The sequence below is a fragment of the Schistocerca serialis genome, chromosome 7 (genome assembly GCF_023864345.2).
Source record: "Schistocerca serialis cubense isolate TAMUIC-IGC-003099 chromosome 7, iqSchSeri2.2, whole genome shotgun sequence".
NCBI lineage: Eukaryota > Metazoa > Arthropoda > Insecta > Orthoptera > Acrididae > Schistocerca > Schistocerca serialis.
In genome coordinates this window covers 552,082,966-552,098,016 of record NC_064644.1, presented here as the reverse complement: position 1 = coordinate 552,098,016, position 15,051 = coordinate 552,082,966, and the positions used below count along the sequence as shown (strand labels likewise).

General features: G+C 44.2%; 1 protein-coding gene across 1 annotated transcript in view; it reads left to right on the top strand.

Annotated features, from left to right (window-relative positions):
• Nucleotides 1–688: 688 nt before the first annotated feature.
• Nucleotides 689–15,051, top strand: part of LOC126413241 (gastrula zinc finger protein XlCGF8.2DB-like) — a 188,210-nt gene continuing 173,847 nt past the window's right edge. The window contains exon 1 of the mRNA XM_050083141.1: nt 689–769. Within this exon, the coding sequence (XP_049939098.1) occupies nt 689–769 (81 nt within the window). The remainder of the gene's footprint in view (nt 770–15,051) is intronic.

The following is a 15,051-nucleotide window of genomic DNA, read 5'->3' as shown; positions in this document are numbered from 1 at the left end:
ACAGTGAGGGGCTGGGGCTGGGAGGGGGAGAAGAGGGGTTAAGGGAGGATGCAAGGCTAGCATGGGGGCCAAAAGTGACATGGGAGATCTTTTTGAGGATGTCAGTATGGAGGGAGGGATTGGGGGACTTTATGAAAATGGACCCCTTGCAGTGGATGAGTTTGAAGGTAGAGGCATTGGGGAGGTATTTATGTATTTCTGAGACTGTAAGCATCAAGGAGCATGTGGTCTGAGTGGGAAAGGAGAAAGGTGTCCATGGAGGGGCTGTGGAATGCAGGAATAGGGATGGTATGTATGGAAAGATCAGAAGGACATAAGGAAAGGGGCAGAAAGTGGTTTTTTGGTGGAAGGTGCAGGAGCAGTGCTGGAATGGAATGTGATGGGGAGGTGGAGGTGCCAAAATGAGTTGGTTAGAGTGATTTTTCGCAGGTGGATACTGTGGCTTGGCAGGCTACGATCTGGGTAGGTGAACCAGGTGTGGGTGTTGCAGGATGACTCAAGAGAGGAGAAAAACTTTAGGAGAGGTTGCACAGGTGGGAGCAGGAGTGGGAGTGGGAGTGGACTGGTAGATGTGGGGATTTAATATGGAGGAGGTGATGGAAGGGGGGGAGACTGTAATGAGGGGAGGCTGGTTATAGGGAGGGGGGATGGAGGAGAAACTCCATGAAGTTATGGTGGAGACAGGGGAATGGGAAGTGTATATGATGGTGGCAGTTGGGGCATTCGTGAGGAAAGGCAGATGAGCCTACTGGTGACAGGTGTCACCAAGGTAGGGTGTGAAACAATGAATGAGGAGACAAAACAGCAGAGAAATATAGAGAAACAGTGTGAGTAGGGTGATGGCGATAACTATCATAATAAAATCGTCTATACAACCGAATTTGTGAAGTGATACGTATTATTAACCTTATATCTACAACTCCTCTGCGCTGGTATTTGGCTAACTTACGATACTTTGTCGTTTAAGATGCATTTGACCACCCTCAGAGAGTTAGAAAGTGAGGAGGCATCCTGTGAAAGAGGTAGAACATGCCCTTATCACTCCATCATGAGCCAAAAGTGAGTTTAATATTCTAGTCCTCAGATGCAGCTGACAAGAACAGAGTTGTTTACCGGAAGAGTGAATACATAGAGGGAATATAGCTTATGAAATACTGCTGTAGACGATTTTCTCACTAAAATGGCACTTTACCGATGTTAAAACGAGTGTATTTTCCGATTCCTTCTGTTTTCGAAAATAACGCTCACAAGTGAGAGGAAACTACATTTTGTGTGGCTAATTCGAGTTTCGTGGACACTAATTTCCCTATCTCGGATTTCGTTTTGGAATTACAGCTATAATTCTGCGCCCAAGCTGCGTCTGCTTATCTTGCAGTGTGCTAAGAGATGGCGACGCCCGTCAGCAGCAGACGCGGTAATGATGGCTCGACTGACTGGAAGCAGCGACTTAGCCTGTTGTGACTGACAGGTGCAAAGGAAGGTGCCGGATGGTTGCCTTTTCAGGCACACAGTTCACTCAGTAGAGGGATTAGCCTAGACTGGAGGTGACTGACCAGTATTTTCGTCTTGAGATGCCATTTTCAACTAATACAATGAGGACTACGCTCATAAAAAATATCGTATTACGTATTTCTCACGTATTTTCTGACTAAGATGCGACTTGTGACTCGCTAATAGGTGTAAGCATGTTTAATTTCCTAATGCTCTTGCTACAGGACTCCTAGACATAGGGAGAATAGGTTTAGAGCAGCATTTGGCAGTGGGTCACTGTCCTAAAATTATTACCCATCCGTACGTCCCTGCCAGGAGCTATTCACTTGCAGATTGGCTGGAGGCTACTCCCCTGCACTTCATTGATAGTTTGGAGTCTTTTTATTATTTTTACCCATCCTTCCCGCATAGTTCAAATGGCTCTGAGCACTATGCGACTTAACTTCTGAGGTCATCAGTCGCCTAGAACTTAGAATTAATTAAACCTAACTTAACCAAATGACATCACACACATCCATGCCCGAGGCAGTATTCGAACCTGCGACTGTAGCGGTCACTCGATTCCAGACTGCAGCGCCTAGAATCGCACGGCCACTCCGGCTGGCTTCCCACATAGTATTATTAACTAGACTGGATGGAGGAACTCTCTAGTGCTAGACTAATACCGAAAATATCATCTCTATATCCAGTAGTTATTGGCGAGACTGGCTAGATCTACTTTCTTGTGCTCGATCAATGGCAACTACTCTTCCCCAACTCCCTTGCTTCACAGTCAAAGGAAAAAAATTGAATTTTTTTACTGAATTTTGAATTTCTCATCAAGATGGAGGCAGAAGGTGGTGAAGGCACAGGATTATCCCTAAAATAAATGAAAATAGAGACTATGTTATGTCTTTCCAGTCCAGCAGCTCAGCACAGACTGAGCACTCCTCCCCCCAATTTCTAAGTGGTATGGGGAGGGGAAATCTTTTGCCACAAACTTTCTGTTTGGTGGGCGGGGATGGGGTGGAGGTGCTTTTTCCAGTGCAGTTTTATCATGAACTAGAATACACACAGAGGAAACTTTTATGTACACCTGCACATACCAATAATAATCGAATATGATAAGTAACTGCTGGACAGCGTAATACCGGCACTTTCCTGAACTTCCCACCTTCCCCTCCCCCATCCCTCCCCCCAACCAATTTTGAATGGTACTGGAATGTCTTCCAACAGGATAAGACGCAAAATAAAGAAAATAAATTATCCTTTTTCCTTTCACATGAACAGCTCAGGATACCCTGCGCGACTTTTTCTGTCAATTTGCAACAGGGGATTTTAGGGAAGTTATAGGAAGTCAAGGTGTGGGAAAAACTGATGATGTCATCTGCTCAAGTCAGTGTGATGTTGCCACTTCTACGCCAGGGCAGAGGTGGTGGGAGGGTCTGTCATCTTAAATATATTAGGCAACAATGCTGACAGCACCAGTAGTCCCTTTACCCAACTACTAGTGTCTGAATGGCCATAGGTGAACCCCATCATCGCTGAATTAACACCTTCGTTGCAGGTACCTTTGGCTCACTGTTGCTTTCAATTGTATTCCTCTAACGTTGGAGACCCACTACTATATCGACGGACGTGTGTCACATGACAACTGTAAGAGCGTGTCCACGAAACAGACGTTCAGACGAAAATTAGTGCCTCATGGGGATGCTTATCATGAAACTTTGGCATCCATATCAAAGTGATGGTAAATTGTGGGCCTATGAACTCTGTACAAGATTGTAGTAATACACGACAAATCATAGGAATAGGCCATGACTGAATTATGACAAAAACAATGAAGATTAAGAATCGACCAGTTTCTCAGTAGTGGTAAAAATTAAGCTGATGACATGGACAAGACATTTTCCTAAAGTCTGTCATGACATTATTATCCAGAAAACATGGCGGCTTATATGTCACATGTGCCTGTTGACATAAACTCCATCTCGACACACTGCTGTCACTTGCTCGATGGCAGAAGCGGCGAGTCAGATCGTGGAGATGGCATAAACGCGAGAGACCGAACTGGCTGATGTCTTTGCAGATCTACGGCCCATCTACACCCTACCGGTGTGACAAAATCGTCTCAATTTCTTCTCCAAGTCGCCTAATTAAGCAGTTGCCCTAATCTTGCCGCAGCAGCACACCCCATTACCTAGTGTAATAGCGATTGTGAAGGATGAATATAGTACGATTTACGCTTCCCATGAAGATGGGCGTATCTTACTGGGAATTCATGACAGTCTGTGCATCTGGTTTCTTATGTTAGGACGCGTGTGGCCGTAATTGTATAATTGTTGTTGAACTGTGTGACAAGTGTGTTTTTCTTGTCAGTTTTATTTTGTGTCGTGCATGGTATTTTGATGTAGGTTGGCAACAGCTGGAATAGGTTGCCGGGACTTTCTTATCCCGGTGTAGTGGAACCTCTCCGCTTCAAATGGATTTATCTGGGCGAACGAGTGGGCTTTGGGGAAAGAAGGAAGCTGGCGGCAAATACGTAACAGTTTTGTCGACAGACATTGAAGAGCGGTACGATGGTTGTCGTAAGCGGGGAGGAGGTTTATCAGCGCTGATGTTCGTTTTCCTTAAGGCTACGCCGGGCAGCGTAGTTTGCGGATCGTCCGATGTGTATGGGAGACACAGTGGCTTCCAGCAGGCGGCCTGCACATAAAGCGTCTCCGAAGGAAAGATACGTAAAGTGAAATGCAACTATCGCGTTGATGTAGTATTTTCCTCAAGTACTGCCGCTCAGCTGCATCCATTTCTTGCACTGATGTTTCAGTGTTTATATGGTTCAAATGGTTCAAATGGCTCTGAGCACTATGGGACTCAACTGCTGAGGTCATTAGTCCCCTAGAACTTAGAACTAGTTAAACCTAACTAACCTAAGGACATCACAAACATCCATGCCCGAGGCAGGATTCGAACCTGCGACCGTAGCGGTCTTGCGGTTCCAGACTGCAGCGCCTTTAACCGCACGGCCACTTCGGCCGGCTCAGTGTTTATACTGTTACAGTATTGTGGACCAATCTAAAGAGAATTTTTTGTGCGATCATCAGCGACCGAGGATTTATACAAATATAGTCTTTAATAAATATTTAAAAAAATGGAAATGTAGTCCAGACTCAATCAATCGCTCCAACCTTTCCCACTATGGCCCAGCTACGTCTACAGCTTCATGTTAAATAACCCCGACTCCGTGAATTTTTAAGCAGGCCTCTGGACAGTCTTCACTTTCGATGAGATGACCGTTTATTTGTATATCTGTAACGAATTACGATGCATATCATCAAATATCACTGGCTGCCCCCGGTAGCTGGGTGTCAGTGTCGCCTTGCGCGTCGAGCGAGCAATTTGTCGTTAACTTCCGCCTGTGCCGCAGAGCCGCTTGTGTCGAAGCTACTAAGTCTTCGTGTATCTGCCGGAGTCACATCGTAGTAGCGTAGCGGTGTTTGTTGTCGTTTTCCTCTTGACGGTGCTGTTTTCTGCCCGCGCCATGGTGTCTGTCGAGTCTCCTAAATCTGTTCCTCGTCGAGCTACTGTTCGTTTCAGTTTTGACAAGAGTACGCGTCGTGTTCAACCTGGTTGCTTAGAAATTCACGATTGGTTGGCTGATGTTATCCGTGTTACACCTGATCATGTTTATACTGCTTACTGTGATTCTGATTTGTACACATTCTTTGTGAAGTTTTATGGTCTCGTTCAAGTAGAAAGACTTCTCTCTTGGGTTGGTTCTAAAGAGTTGTTTACACATCGCGATGGTTCCGTTAGTCAAGTCCCCCTTGAAAATGCGGCGCTCGAGTATACTCCGGTTAGAATTTATAACCTTCCTCCAGAAGTGGACGATTAATTTCTTAAAACAGCGTTGCTTCCGTTTGGAGGCCTACGGCATATCCGATGGGAACGTTGGTCAGCACAACATCGCTTCCAGTGTTATAATGGTATCCGGACTGTGGACATGAGCGTTAAAAAGAATGTTCCTTCTCACTTAACTGTTTGTCGTTACCGAATCCATGTTACGTGTACAGGGCAAGAAGGAACTTGTTTTCTTTGTAACGAAAGCGGTCATCTCAGATCTGATTGCCCGCGCCGTATAACTGTTCTGACGTCGTCTTATCAAAAACGTCGTCCTTTAACGTTAGCAGTCAGCTGTCAGTCAGTCTCCAGCTTTAAGCGATGTAGGGGCTACATTACCCCCTACTGGTCGCGAATTTCCACCGTTACCGACGCGTGCCAGTGCGGCCTTTGTCCATGAGGGGACGACGGCTCCTGCAGCGCACGTCAAACGCCGGCGGACTGAGGACGGTACAGATTTCGAGGACGCCCCACTTAAGTCTCGTTCTTCTGACACGGTGTTGACAGAGGGTGCACCTTCTGGCGGTAATGCGTTGTCTACTGATGTTAATTGTGATTCCAGTATTACCAGAGAGGATGTAGCTGCTACTGTTGATGTTGAAATGTGCGTTCAATCTGCGTCCCCCACTTCACCTGTCGACGTGACGGTTCCCGTGGGTTCCGTTGTTCCCGCAGAGACGTCGCCTGCTGGCCAGCCTTTACAGTGTTCCAGTGCAGTACCACCCCTCCTCCACGCTGAGACGGTCGAGCAACATGATTCTACGGGTCCTCTTCCTGATGTTCAGGAGATGCCACCCGACACCGGTACTGCATTACCTGTATCTTCTGTACCTGATGTTGCTGTTGGTCGTTGTGAGTTGTGTTCCCAGATTTCCGATAAGTGCGGTGACGATAACTCCTCTGTCAAATCGGAGCTTGACGTGCCCCCAACCCCTCCACATCAAGAGTTTATATTTTCACGGAGTGGTGTGAAACATCGTTTTCAACCTGCCCGTGCCGCGACGCGTCGTAAAAAGAAAAGCGAGGATTCCTCTGCGTGAGGTGGGGAGGACTAGCATTATACCTTCTTTTCCCCGCCTCCGGACGTTGGGGAGAGACGGACGTGATAGTGCTTTTTCCTTAATGTTGTTTTACTGACTCTACATGTGTTAACGGATGCAGGCGTATACGTTTCTAACCCTCAGTGATAATAGGATACGTTCCTAATTACGGCTTGCTGCGTTACGCCAGTTTATTTACGATTCCCAAGCTGATATCGTGTGTTTACAAGAGGTATTATTTGATTTGTTTTGTGTTCCTGGATATTCTGTTTTTCAATGTCGCGCCTGAAAATTCTACCGGTATGGCTTTACTTTATCGAGATGGAATCCCGCTGACGGACTTCGAAACGCTAGATGATGGTCGCAGTATAGGCTGTAGTTTTTATGATCTCACCCTAATTTTTCTTTATGCTTCGTCTGGATCCGGTCGTTCATCCGATCGCGCACAGTTTTATAAGGAAGAAGTTGTTTATTTACTCCGACGGAATCCGGGCAAGTTTTTGTTAGGGGGTGATTTTAACTGCGTCTTACGCCGTGTTGATCAGATCCACAGTTATACATTTTGTCGTGAACTTAATGATATGGTGACGTCCTTGCATCTCGAGGATGCTTGGGTTTGCAGATGTCCTACATTGGTGCTGTTTACGTTTTTTACAGCTACTTCAAGTAGCCGATTGGACCGCTTTTATTTATCTGCTCCCATATGTAGTCAGCTTCTATAGATTGATGTAATTCCTGCCAGTTTCACTGATCACTGTGCTGTTTCCATGACTTTTAACCAAGTCCTGCAGCGGGTCCGTCTCTCGCGCCCTTTATGGAAGCTAAACACTCTACATCTCACGGACCCCTCTCTGCAAGGCGTCATCGCCGATGAATGGCGGCGGACAACCCAGTCCCAGACGCGTTATTCCTCACTTCTCGAATGGTGGGTTACCTTTGCTAAACCCCGGATTCGAAATACACTCAAGCATTTTAGCGCTGAAAAAGCTACTGAAATATGGCGCACTAGGGAATTTTATAAAGCAGTTCTTCGCGATCTTTACGATAATGATCGTGATGCCCCCTTGAGGGTCGTCGACGTCCACCGTGTGAAGGCAAAACTTCTCCAACTCAAACGTAGGCAAATGGAAGGCGTCCGACTGTTTTCCCAGCCTCGTTCACTCGTACAGGATGAGTTGACCTTTCTCTATCATCTTGTCCGGCTTCACATGCGATCTCAAAGGACGTGTCTTTCTACCATTCGTTCCTTAGATGGGAATGAGTGGTCCTCCCAATCTGATATCATGCGTGAACTTTACCAGTAATATTCCGAGCTTTATGCTAAAGTGGATTCAGACGGTCCACCGTCTGTTGATTTCATCTCCTTCCTTGATAGTGTTGTTACACCAGCTCTCCAGGACGAGATTTTCTCTGTATTCAATCCCGATGGTGATATTGTGGCTCGTTCTCCCTCCCACAAATCACCTGGCCCCGATGGCCTTCCCAAAGAAGGATAAGATTTAGGGTGGATAAGATTTAGGGTGGATAAGAATCAGGGTGCAACCACTGAACACGGGCGTTGCTCCCTCTCACTTCTTAATAAGGTTCGGGCCATGGAAACGTATTTGTTAAGCAAGGCTTATTTTATTGCACAAATCTTTCCACTTCCTGCGATTATGTCCCGCAAGTTGCAAAGTTTAACTGGCCGGTTTATCTGGCGCCACTCTGTATTCCGCGTGCGTTATGGGGTCATGGCGCGGCCCCGTTTGCAGGGAGGTTTGGGCCTCCCTGACATTCGGGTTAAGGCTTCTGCCTTATTCATCCGTCGCACCGTGTTAACGTGTCAACGCGCCCCCCCTGTCACTTAACAGATCGCCTTTATGACTGTATCCGACCGGCGAGTTTAACACCTCCAGTAGATATTGGTAGGCTTAGTTATAAATTACGGCATGACAAGGAATTTTTTATTGAGGTCAGTTATTTAGGAGTAAATATCCTTTCCCATGTGAATCTTTGCCTAAAAATTCTCTTAAGCCGCTGGCCAGTTCCTTATAGTCTTCCCTCTGTGGAAGCCCAGTCGCCGGAAACGAACTGGAAGGTTGTTTGCTCTAACATCAGCCTCCCGATTTTCCAGATGGAAGTGGCGTCCTCTTGGTACCAAGTTATTCATGAAATTGCACCTACCAAAGTGCGACTTTTTCATATTGGCCTCAAGGTAACGTATCCCTGCAATCGTTGCCATGAAACTGATACATTATCTCATCGGTTGATTTCCTGTGGTCATGACCACAACTGGCCTTTCTCCTCAGGACGTCGGAGGCGGCTATCTCTGGGGCGATTTCGTGCATTCCGATTCACCCTTCTTTCCTCGATCGAAGAACAATACCATCATGTGGCTTGTTGGTCATTATGTCCACTACGTGATGGTGAGTGGATATGACGCAGATCCGTGTACCTTTTCCCAACATATGGCCACCGCAAATTGGACGTAGCTCAGGATGCCCCGTTACCATGAATTTTTTTCGAATATGTTGTTTCACATCGACAAAGCGTTGGATGAGTTGCCATGGCCACCCTTTTTTTAATTTTTATTTTTGTGGACACTTCTGTGAATTTAGATGATCCACCATGTACAAGTGAAGGAAGAAAGAATGTGTGGGCACGTTAAAATTGACGCCCCATTCCTTCCTATACGTTTTTCTGATTTCACCCCATTGTTTTTGTCGAAGTGACTTCTTTTGTTTTATTTTAATTGATTGCCTTCAGTAAGTACTTTGTAAAAAGAAGAGTGAATATTTCGTTTTTTGAAGGAATACACTGCCATTTGAGTGTATATTTCCTGTGTCGGAGAAAAAGAAAAAAGAGAAAAAATTAAAAATTAAAATTGGTCGCGGTATTGTACTGTGGGGCGAGCGAGCACTGGAAAAAAAAGAAACATCGAAATGCCAATGGTTCGCGTCTCGCCACATCTTTTTTCCTAACAGTCGCGTTATAGGTTCTGACGCATTATTATTAGTTTAATATAAGTAAAATAATGAAAAAAGTGGTCAGCGTGACAGAATGTCAATCATAAGGGCCCGGGTTCGATTTCCAGCTGGATCGGAGATTTTTCTCCGCTCATGGACTAGGTGTCGTGTTGTGTTCATCATTATCATTTCATCCCCATCAACGCGCAAGTCGGCGATGTGGCATCAAGTCTAATGACTTGCACCTGGCAAACGGCCTACCCGACGGGAGGCCCTACTCACACGACACTTACATTTTACATTAAATATCACTGTCATTTTATATGTTTCTTACTAGTGCTTGAGTATGAATTGCTTTTCTGATTGACTTCTTTCATAAGGAACAATGAATTGACATCATTTGTGTTTACAATAAGTACGTGATAATCATTGCCTTTATACTTTTGTTTCATACTTGGGACTAAGTACATGCCCACAGATTAGCCAGAATATTATACCACCTACCTAATAGCCGGTATGTCTACCTTTTCCACGGATAACGCGTCATGACATGGAAACAATGAGGCCTTTGTAGGTCGCTGGTTAGAGATGACACTATATATGCACACACCAGTCGTCTAATTCCCGCAAATTCCAGGAGAGTAGCGATGCTCTCTGACGCCATGTTCAGTCACACACCATATGTGTTTGATTGGGTTCAGATCTGACGAGTTGTTGGGGGAGGGAAGGGGGGGGGGAGGCAGCCGATCTATTCAAAATCGTCACTGGATTCCTCGAACTCCAACACATTCCTGGTTTTGTGACATAGCGAATTGTCTTGTTGAATAATCCCACTGCCGTCAGGAAATACGATCGTCATGATGGGGTGTACGTGATCTACAACCAATATACAGTACTCCTTAGCCACCTTGGTGCCTTGCACTAGCTCCTCTGGACTCATGGATGCCCACGTTAATGTTTCCCAAAGCTTGCTGAAGCTGCCACCAAACTGTCTCTGGGCAGTAGTACAGGTGTCAAGGGGCTTTTCCCCTGGAAGACAATGGATTCGCGCCCTCCAGTTGTCATGATGAAGAAGGGAACGGGATTCATCAGACCATGCAACGCTCAGCCACTGCGCCGAAGTTTAGTGCCGATGTTCAAGTGCCCATTTAAGTTACAGCCGCCGATGTCGTGGTGTTAACATTGGCACATTCATAGGTCATCGGTCGCAGAGGGCCATTGTCAGGAATTTTTCGTGCTAGGTTTGTTCAGACATACTCGTACTCTGTCCAGCATTAAATTCGGATATTAGTTCCGCGACAGTTCACCACCTGTCCTGTGTTACCAGTCTGCCCAGGGTACATCTGACACGAGGGGTAGCCGCCAAACCCACAGACGTATGGACGTCGTTTCACCACGTGTTGAAGACAATCACCACAGCACTCGTAAACACCCAACAAGTCGTGCAGTTTCCGAAACACTCGTGCCAATCTGTCCTCGGTCAAACAGGTAGATCGCGCATCTTCCCCATTCTACACATGGGCAGCATGCACACTGATACACCACCGCCGTGCGTGTGTCTGACTACCAGTCATTCCTCGCCAGGTGACGTTTGCTGTTGACTGGATCGGCTTATGCCGATAGCAGATCGGTGGTCATAATGTTCTAACTGATCATTGTACATGTTTGACATTTATTGTCCTCTCACATTACGAACTGTAATTAGTTTTATTTCGATTTTCTGGTGTAGGCTTGTGACCGGCATTGTTGTATAAGTTCAGCTCTATTTTGTGCATTTCGGTAGGTACTTGATTGATTGGAATTTTTATTCCGCAATAGAGTTTTTATATTATTCTGTGACTTTGTATGTGATACTGGAGACATTTATGCTGTTACACTACGGTCTGTGTTTTTTAAATGACTTTTTGATGCATTTGTGGCTATGGTTATAGCGTTTTTGAATATTTAATATATTTTGCTTTCGTCATTTAGATTGTTAAATACGATTATTTTACTGTAGTTTCCTTGTAGTAATCTAATGACTCACGTATTGTCTGTTGACTCCATTGCAGCTTTTCTGGGCTAGTTCTATAACCTTCTTGATCTGTTTTGATAACAGGAGCAATTTTACTCAAGTATTTGATCTATGATTTTTGAAAACAAACTGAAGGCTGGCCCCTAATTCACTGCTCTTATCCTACAATAATAGGTGTTATAAACTAGAGGTCACTGTGAAGGAAATAAATATAATTTTCTTTAGAAAAATATGTGGAACTAATCTTTTACCACCAAGATACATTTCCTTTTTTGTAAGCTTTATCTGATGAACGTAATCCTACAGATCCCTCTGATCTATCTTTCTGCATTTTCTGACCGTTTACTTGTTCCTCCATTCGCTACCTGTTTGCTGAGGTAGTGTACCCCTGTCACAAGGAAAGGTGTCACTGTATTCTTTAGGTTTTAATGATCAATAAATAGTATGAGGTCGCATCCCTTACTCCTTTCCCAAGGCAGATAGTTTGCAGTTCACTTTCACAATGGATAACTTAGAGAAAAATTAATGAAGTTCATACAGGAAGACACAGGGGTTGGTTCCACTATTGCACAATGAGTGAGGGATCCCCTTGCTTTGATCATACATCATTTGAGAGTCATTTCTTCCATTTATTTCAATGTAATAAGCAGATATCAGAGCAGAAGTAATAGCAATCAGATTAATAGCCAGCCCTGCTATTACCATTCATACACAATTAGATGCTCCTCTTAACGTTGCAAGGAATAAGTAAATCATATTTTACTAAATTAATATTACTTTTCGTCTGGTGTAATGTTCACAAGATAGGAATCACACTCTAGTCTCGTGTCTTTTGAGACAGAGTTCCTCAGCCATTAAAGACTCCTTCCACGTAATATACATAGGTGTCGTTGTGACAAGGATTGTCCCTCTTCGCTAGGCTTCAAGTGAAACAGGGGGTCTACACTAAATTTTGGGCCGGAATACGTTGTTGAATCCAGTCTTCTGACTGACAATGGAAGCGCCTGCAGACGAGAAGGAGGTGCCAGCGGCGGCAGTTGCCTGTGTACCGTGCAAAAGCGCGCCATTCTTTTATCGTCTGTCATCCTGATAGGATAATACAAATACACTCAGAATGGAAGGGGAGGGCACAAGCGTTTCTTTTTGTATCATAGTTTAACGATGAGCCTAAAGATGCGATTGGCTGCTAATGTCAATGTGTGGATTTTCTCAGGGACACAACAGAAAACAAGGGGATCGAGTGGAATATTCCCTCAACTCTGTTAGGCCAAGAAATAATCACACACCGTCACTGGCTGCTTCTGATTTTGGCACAGTCGTTTCTTTCATAAGTGTCCAGAATCTTGGCAAGGAGAAGTTCTTTTCCACTCAGAAGCCGACTTTGGCGATGAGCAGAGGGACAGACGCACAATTCTTAGAGCAATTCTTGGTATGATTTTGGTGCTGTGAAGAACGGCAAGTGTTCGTGCATAAATTTGGTTGAATTTAACTGAGACTGGTACCGCGTTAATTTTAGGAATGTCATGATAATGTTAGGCGTTTCTTAAAGCCATGTTCATAATTCTTAGTTTCTGTTTTCAATTTTTCGCGTTGTGGAAGTAGATTCTTATTAAAACTTCGTGCTACCATATCTTTTCCTTTTCTTTCCATGTGCACGTATTAGTTCTTGTGCATGTTTGAATAGTACCTCTTCTTCTATCATATCACTATTTCTGCCATGTAGCGATCACTGTAGCTGATTGTGTCGCGATCACTGAAGATAACATGTTTTTATACTAAATTTCGCAGTAACTTTCGGGACAATCACGTGTGTATTACGTGTAACTGAGACAGTTGATGCTTCATCCATATTTTGCTATTGTTTAATGTAAATGTTCGCTACGTTTAGTTTTTCCCCTTGTATGCGGATTCTTGAGAAATAAATGTGCGTGCTGATATATAAGGGATATTTTATTTTGCCAATTTCGTTGTGCATACCTTTCTCCTAGTGACAGCGTTCTACCAAAAGAGTGGAGGAATAGACAGGGGTCCAGGGGTGATTTTGGGGTTGGAAACTGCACCTAAACCCGAAATAATCAGCAGCAATAAATGGTATGAAGGTGCAGAAGGCAACGGAAACCCCTGCATTGAAGACACCAGGTCATGAGAAGAAGACTGACTAGCTATCGAGAGGTGGGATGACAAAAGTTTGATCGTTGTAGGGAAACTAGAAAATCCGAAAAGCGAAATTCTGAGGCCCTGTCTAGACGTTGTGGAGCTCAGTGAAGTGAAACGGAAAGAAGACAAAGTTTTGTGTCCAGATGAGTATAGGATATCAACAGCAGCAAAAATCGGCGTAACAGGAACAGGATTCATTATAAATAGGAAAGTACGGCAGAGAATGAATTACTGTGAACAGTTAACCGATAATGTTATTCACATCAGAATCGATAGCAAACCAACACCGACAACAGTAGTTCAGATATACATACCGACGTAGCAAGTCGGAGACAAAGAGACAGAGACAGCATATGTGGATATTGAAAGGGAATTCAGTACTTAAAGGGATGTCAAACTATAATAGTCGTGGGGTATTGGAAAGGGTTACGGGAGAATATGAGTTTGGTAATAGGAATAAGACTAATTCAGCTACGCAATAAATTTCAGCTAAAAATAGCGAATACTTTGGTCAAGAAACTCGAGAAGAAATGCTTGGAAAGGGTCGGCGCGTAATGGAGAATTTCAATTAGATTGCGTCTTGGCCAGGCAGAGACCCCGAAATGGAATACTGGATTGTAAGGCATACCAGGAGCAGATAAGGATTCCGTCCACAATTTGATAGTGATGAATAGTATGCTGAAGTTTAATCATGAAGAATCAGTGCGCAAATAAGTGGGATACAGAAGTACCAAGAAATGAAAAGGTATGCTTGAAGTTCTCTGAACTCTGAGGCTATAGGTACTGCGATAGGGAGTAGCTCAGTAGGCATTTCAGCTGAAAAGGAATAGATGTCTCTTAAAAGGGCAGACACAGAAATTGGAAAGAAAAATATAAATACAAAGAAGGGAACTTTGAAGAAAGCATTGGGGAACAAAAGAAAAGTTTCAGTTGATCGATGAAAAAAAGAAGTGCAAAAACATTGAGGGAAATTCAGGAATACAGGAATACAAGTCACGTAGGAATGAAACAAAAAGAAGTTGCGGGGAGCTAAGGAGAATTGACTCCGTGAAAAACGTGAAGAAATCGAAAAAGATATCATTGTCGGATGGACTGATTGGGCGTGTAGATAAGACAAAACAAACTTCGGTGAAGTTAAAAGCAAGGTTGGTAACGTTAAAAGTGCAATGCGAATTCCACTGTTAAAGGCTGAGTATAGGGCCGATAGGCCGAAAGCGTACATCATAGGCTTCTGTCAGGGGGAAAACTTTATGATGACGTGTTAGAAGTGTCAGGAGTCGGTATAGAGAAGACACGGGATCCATTATTAGAATCAGAATTTAGAAAAGCTTTGGAAGACTTAAGATCGACAACATTCTATCAGAATTTCTGAAAACGTTGGGTAAAGTGGCTAAAAACCGGCTATTCACGATGGTGACTAAGACGTATGAGTTTGGCCATATACCATCTGACTTCGGAAAAAAACATCATCCACACAATTCCGAAGATTTCAAGAGCCGACAAGTGCGAGAATTGGCGCACAAAC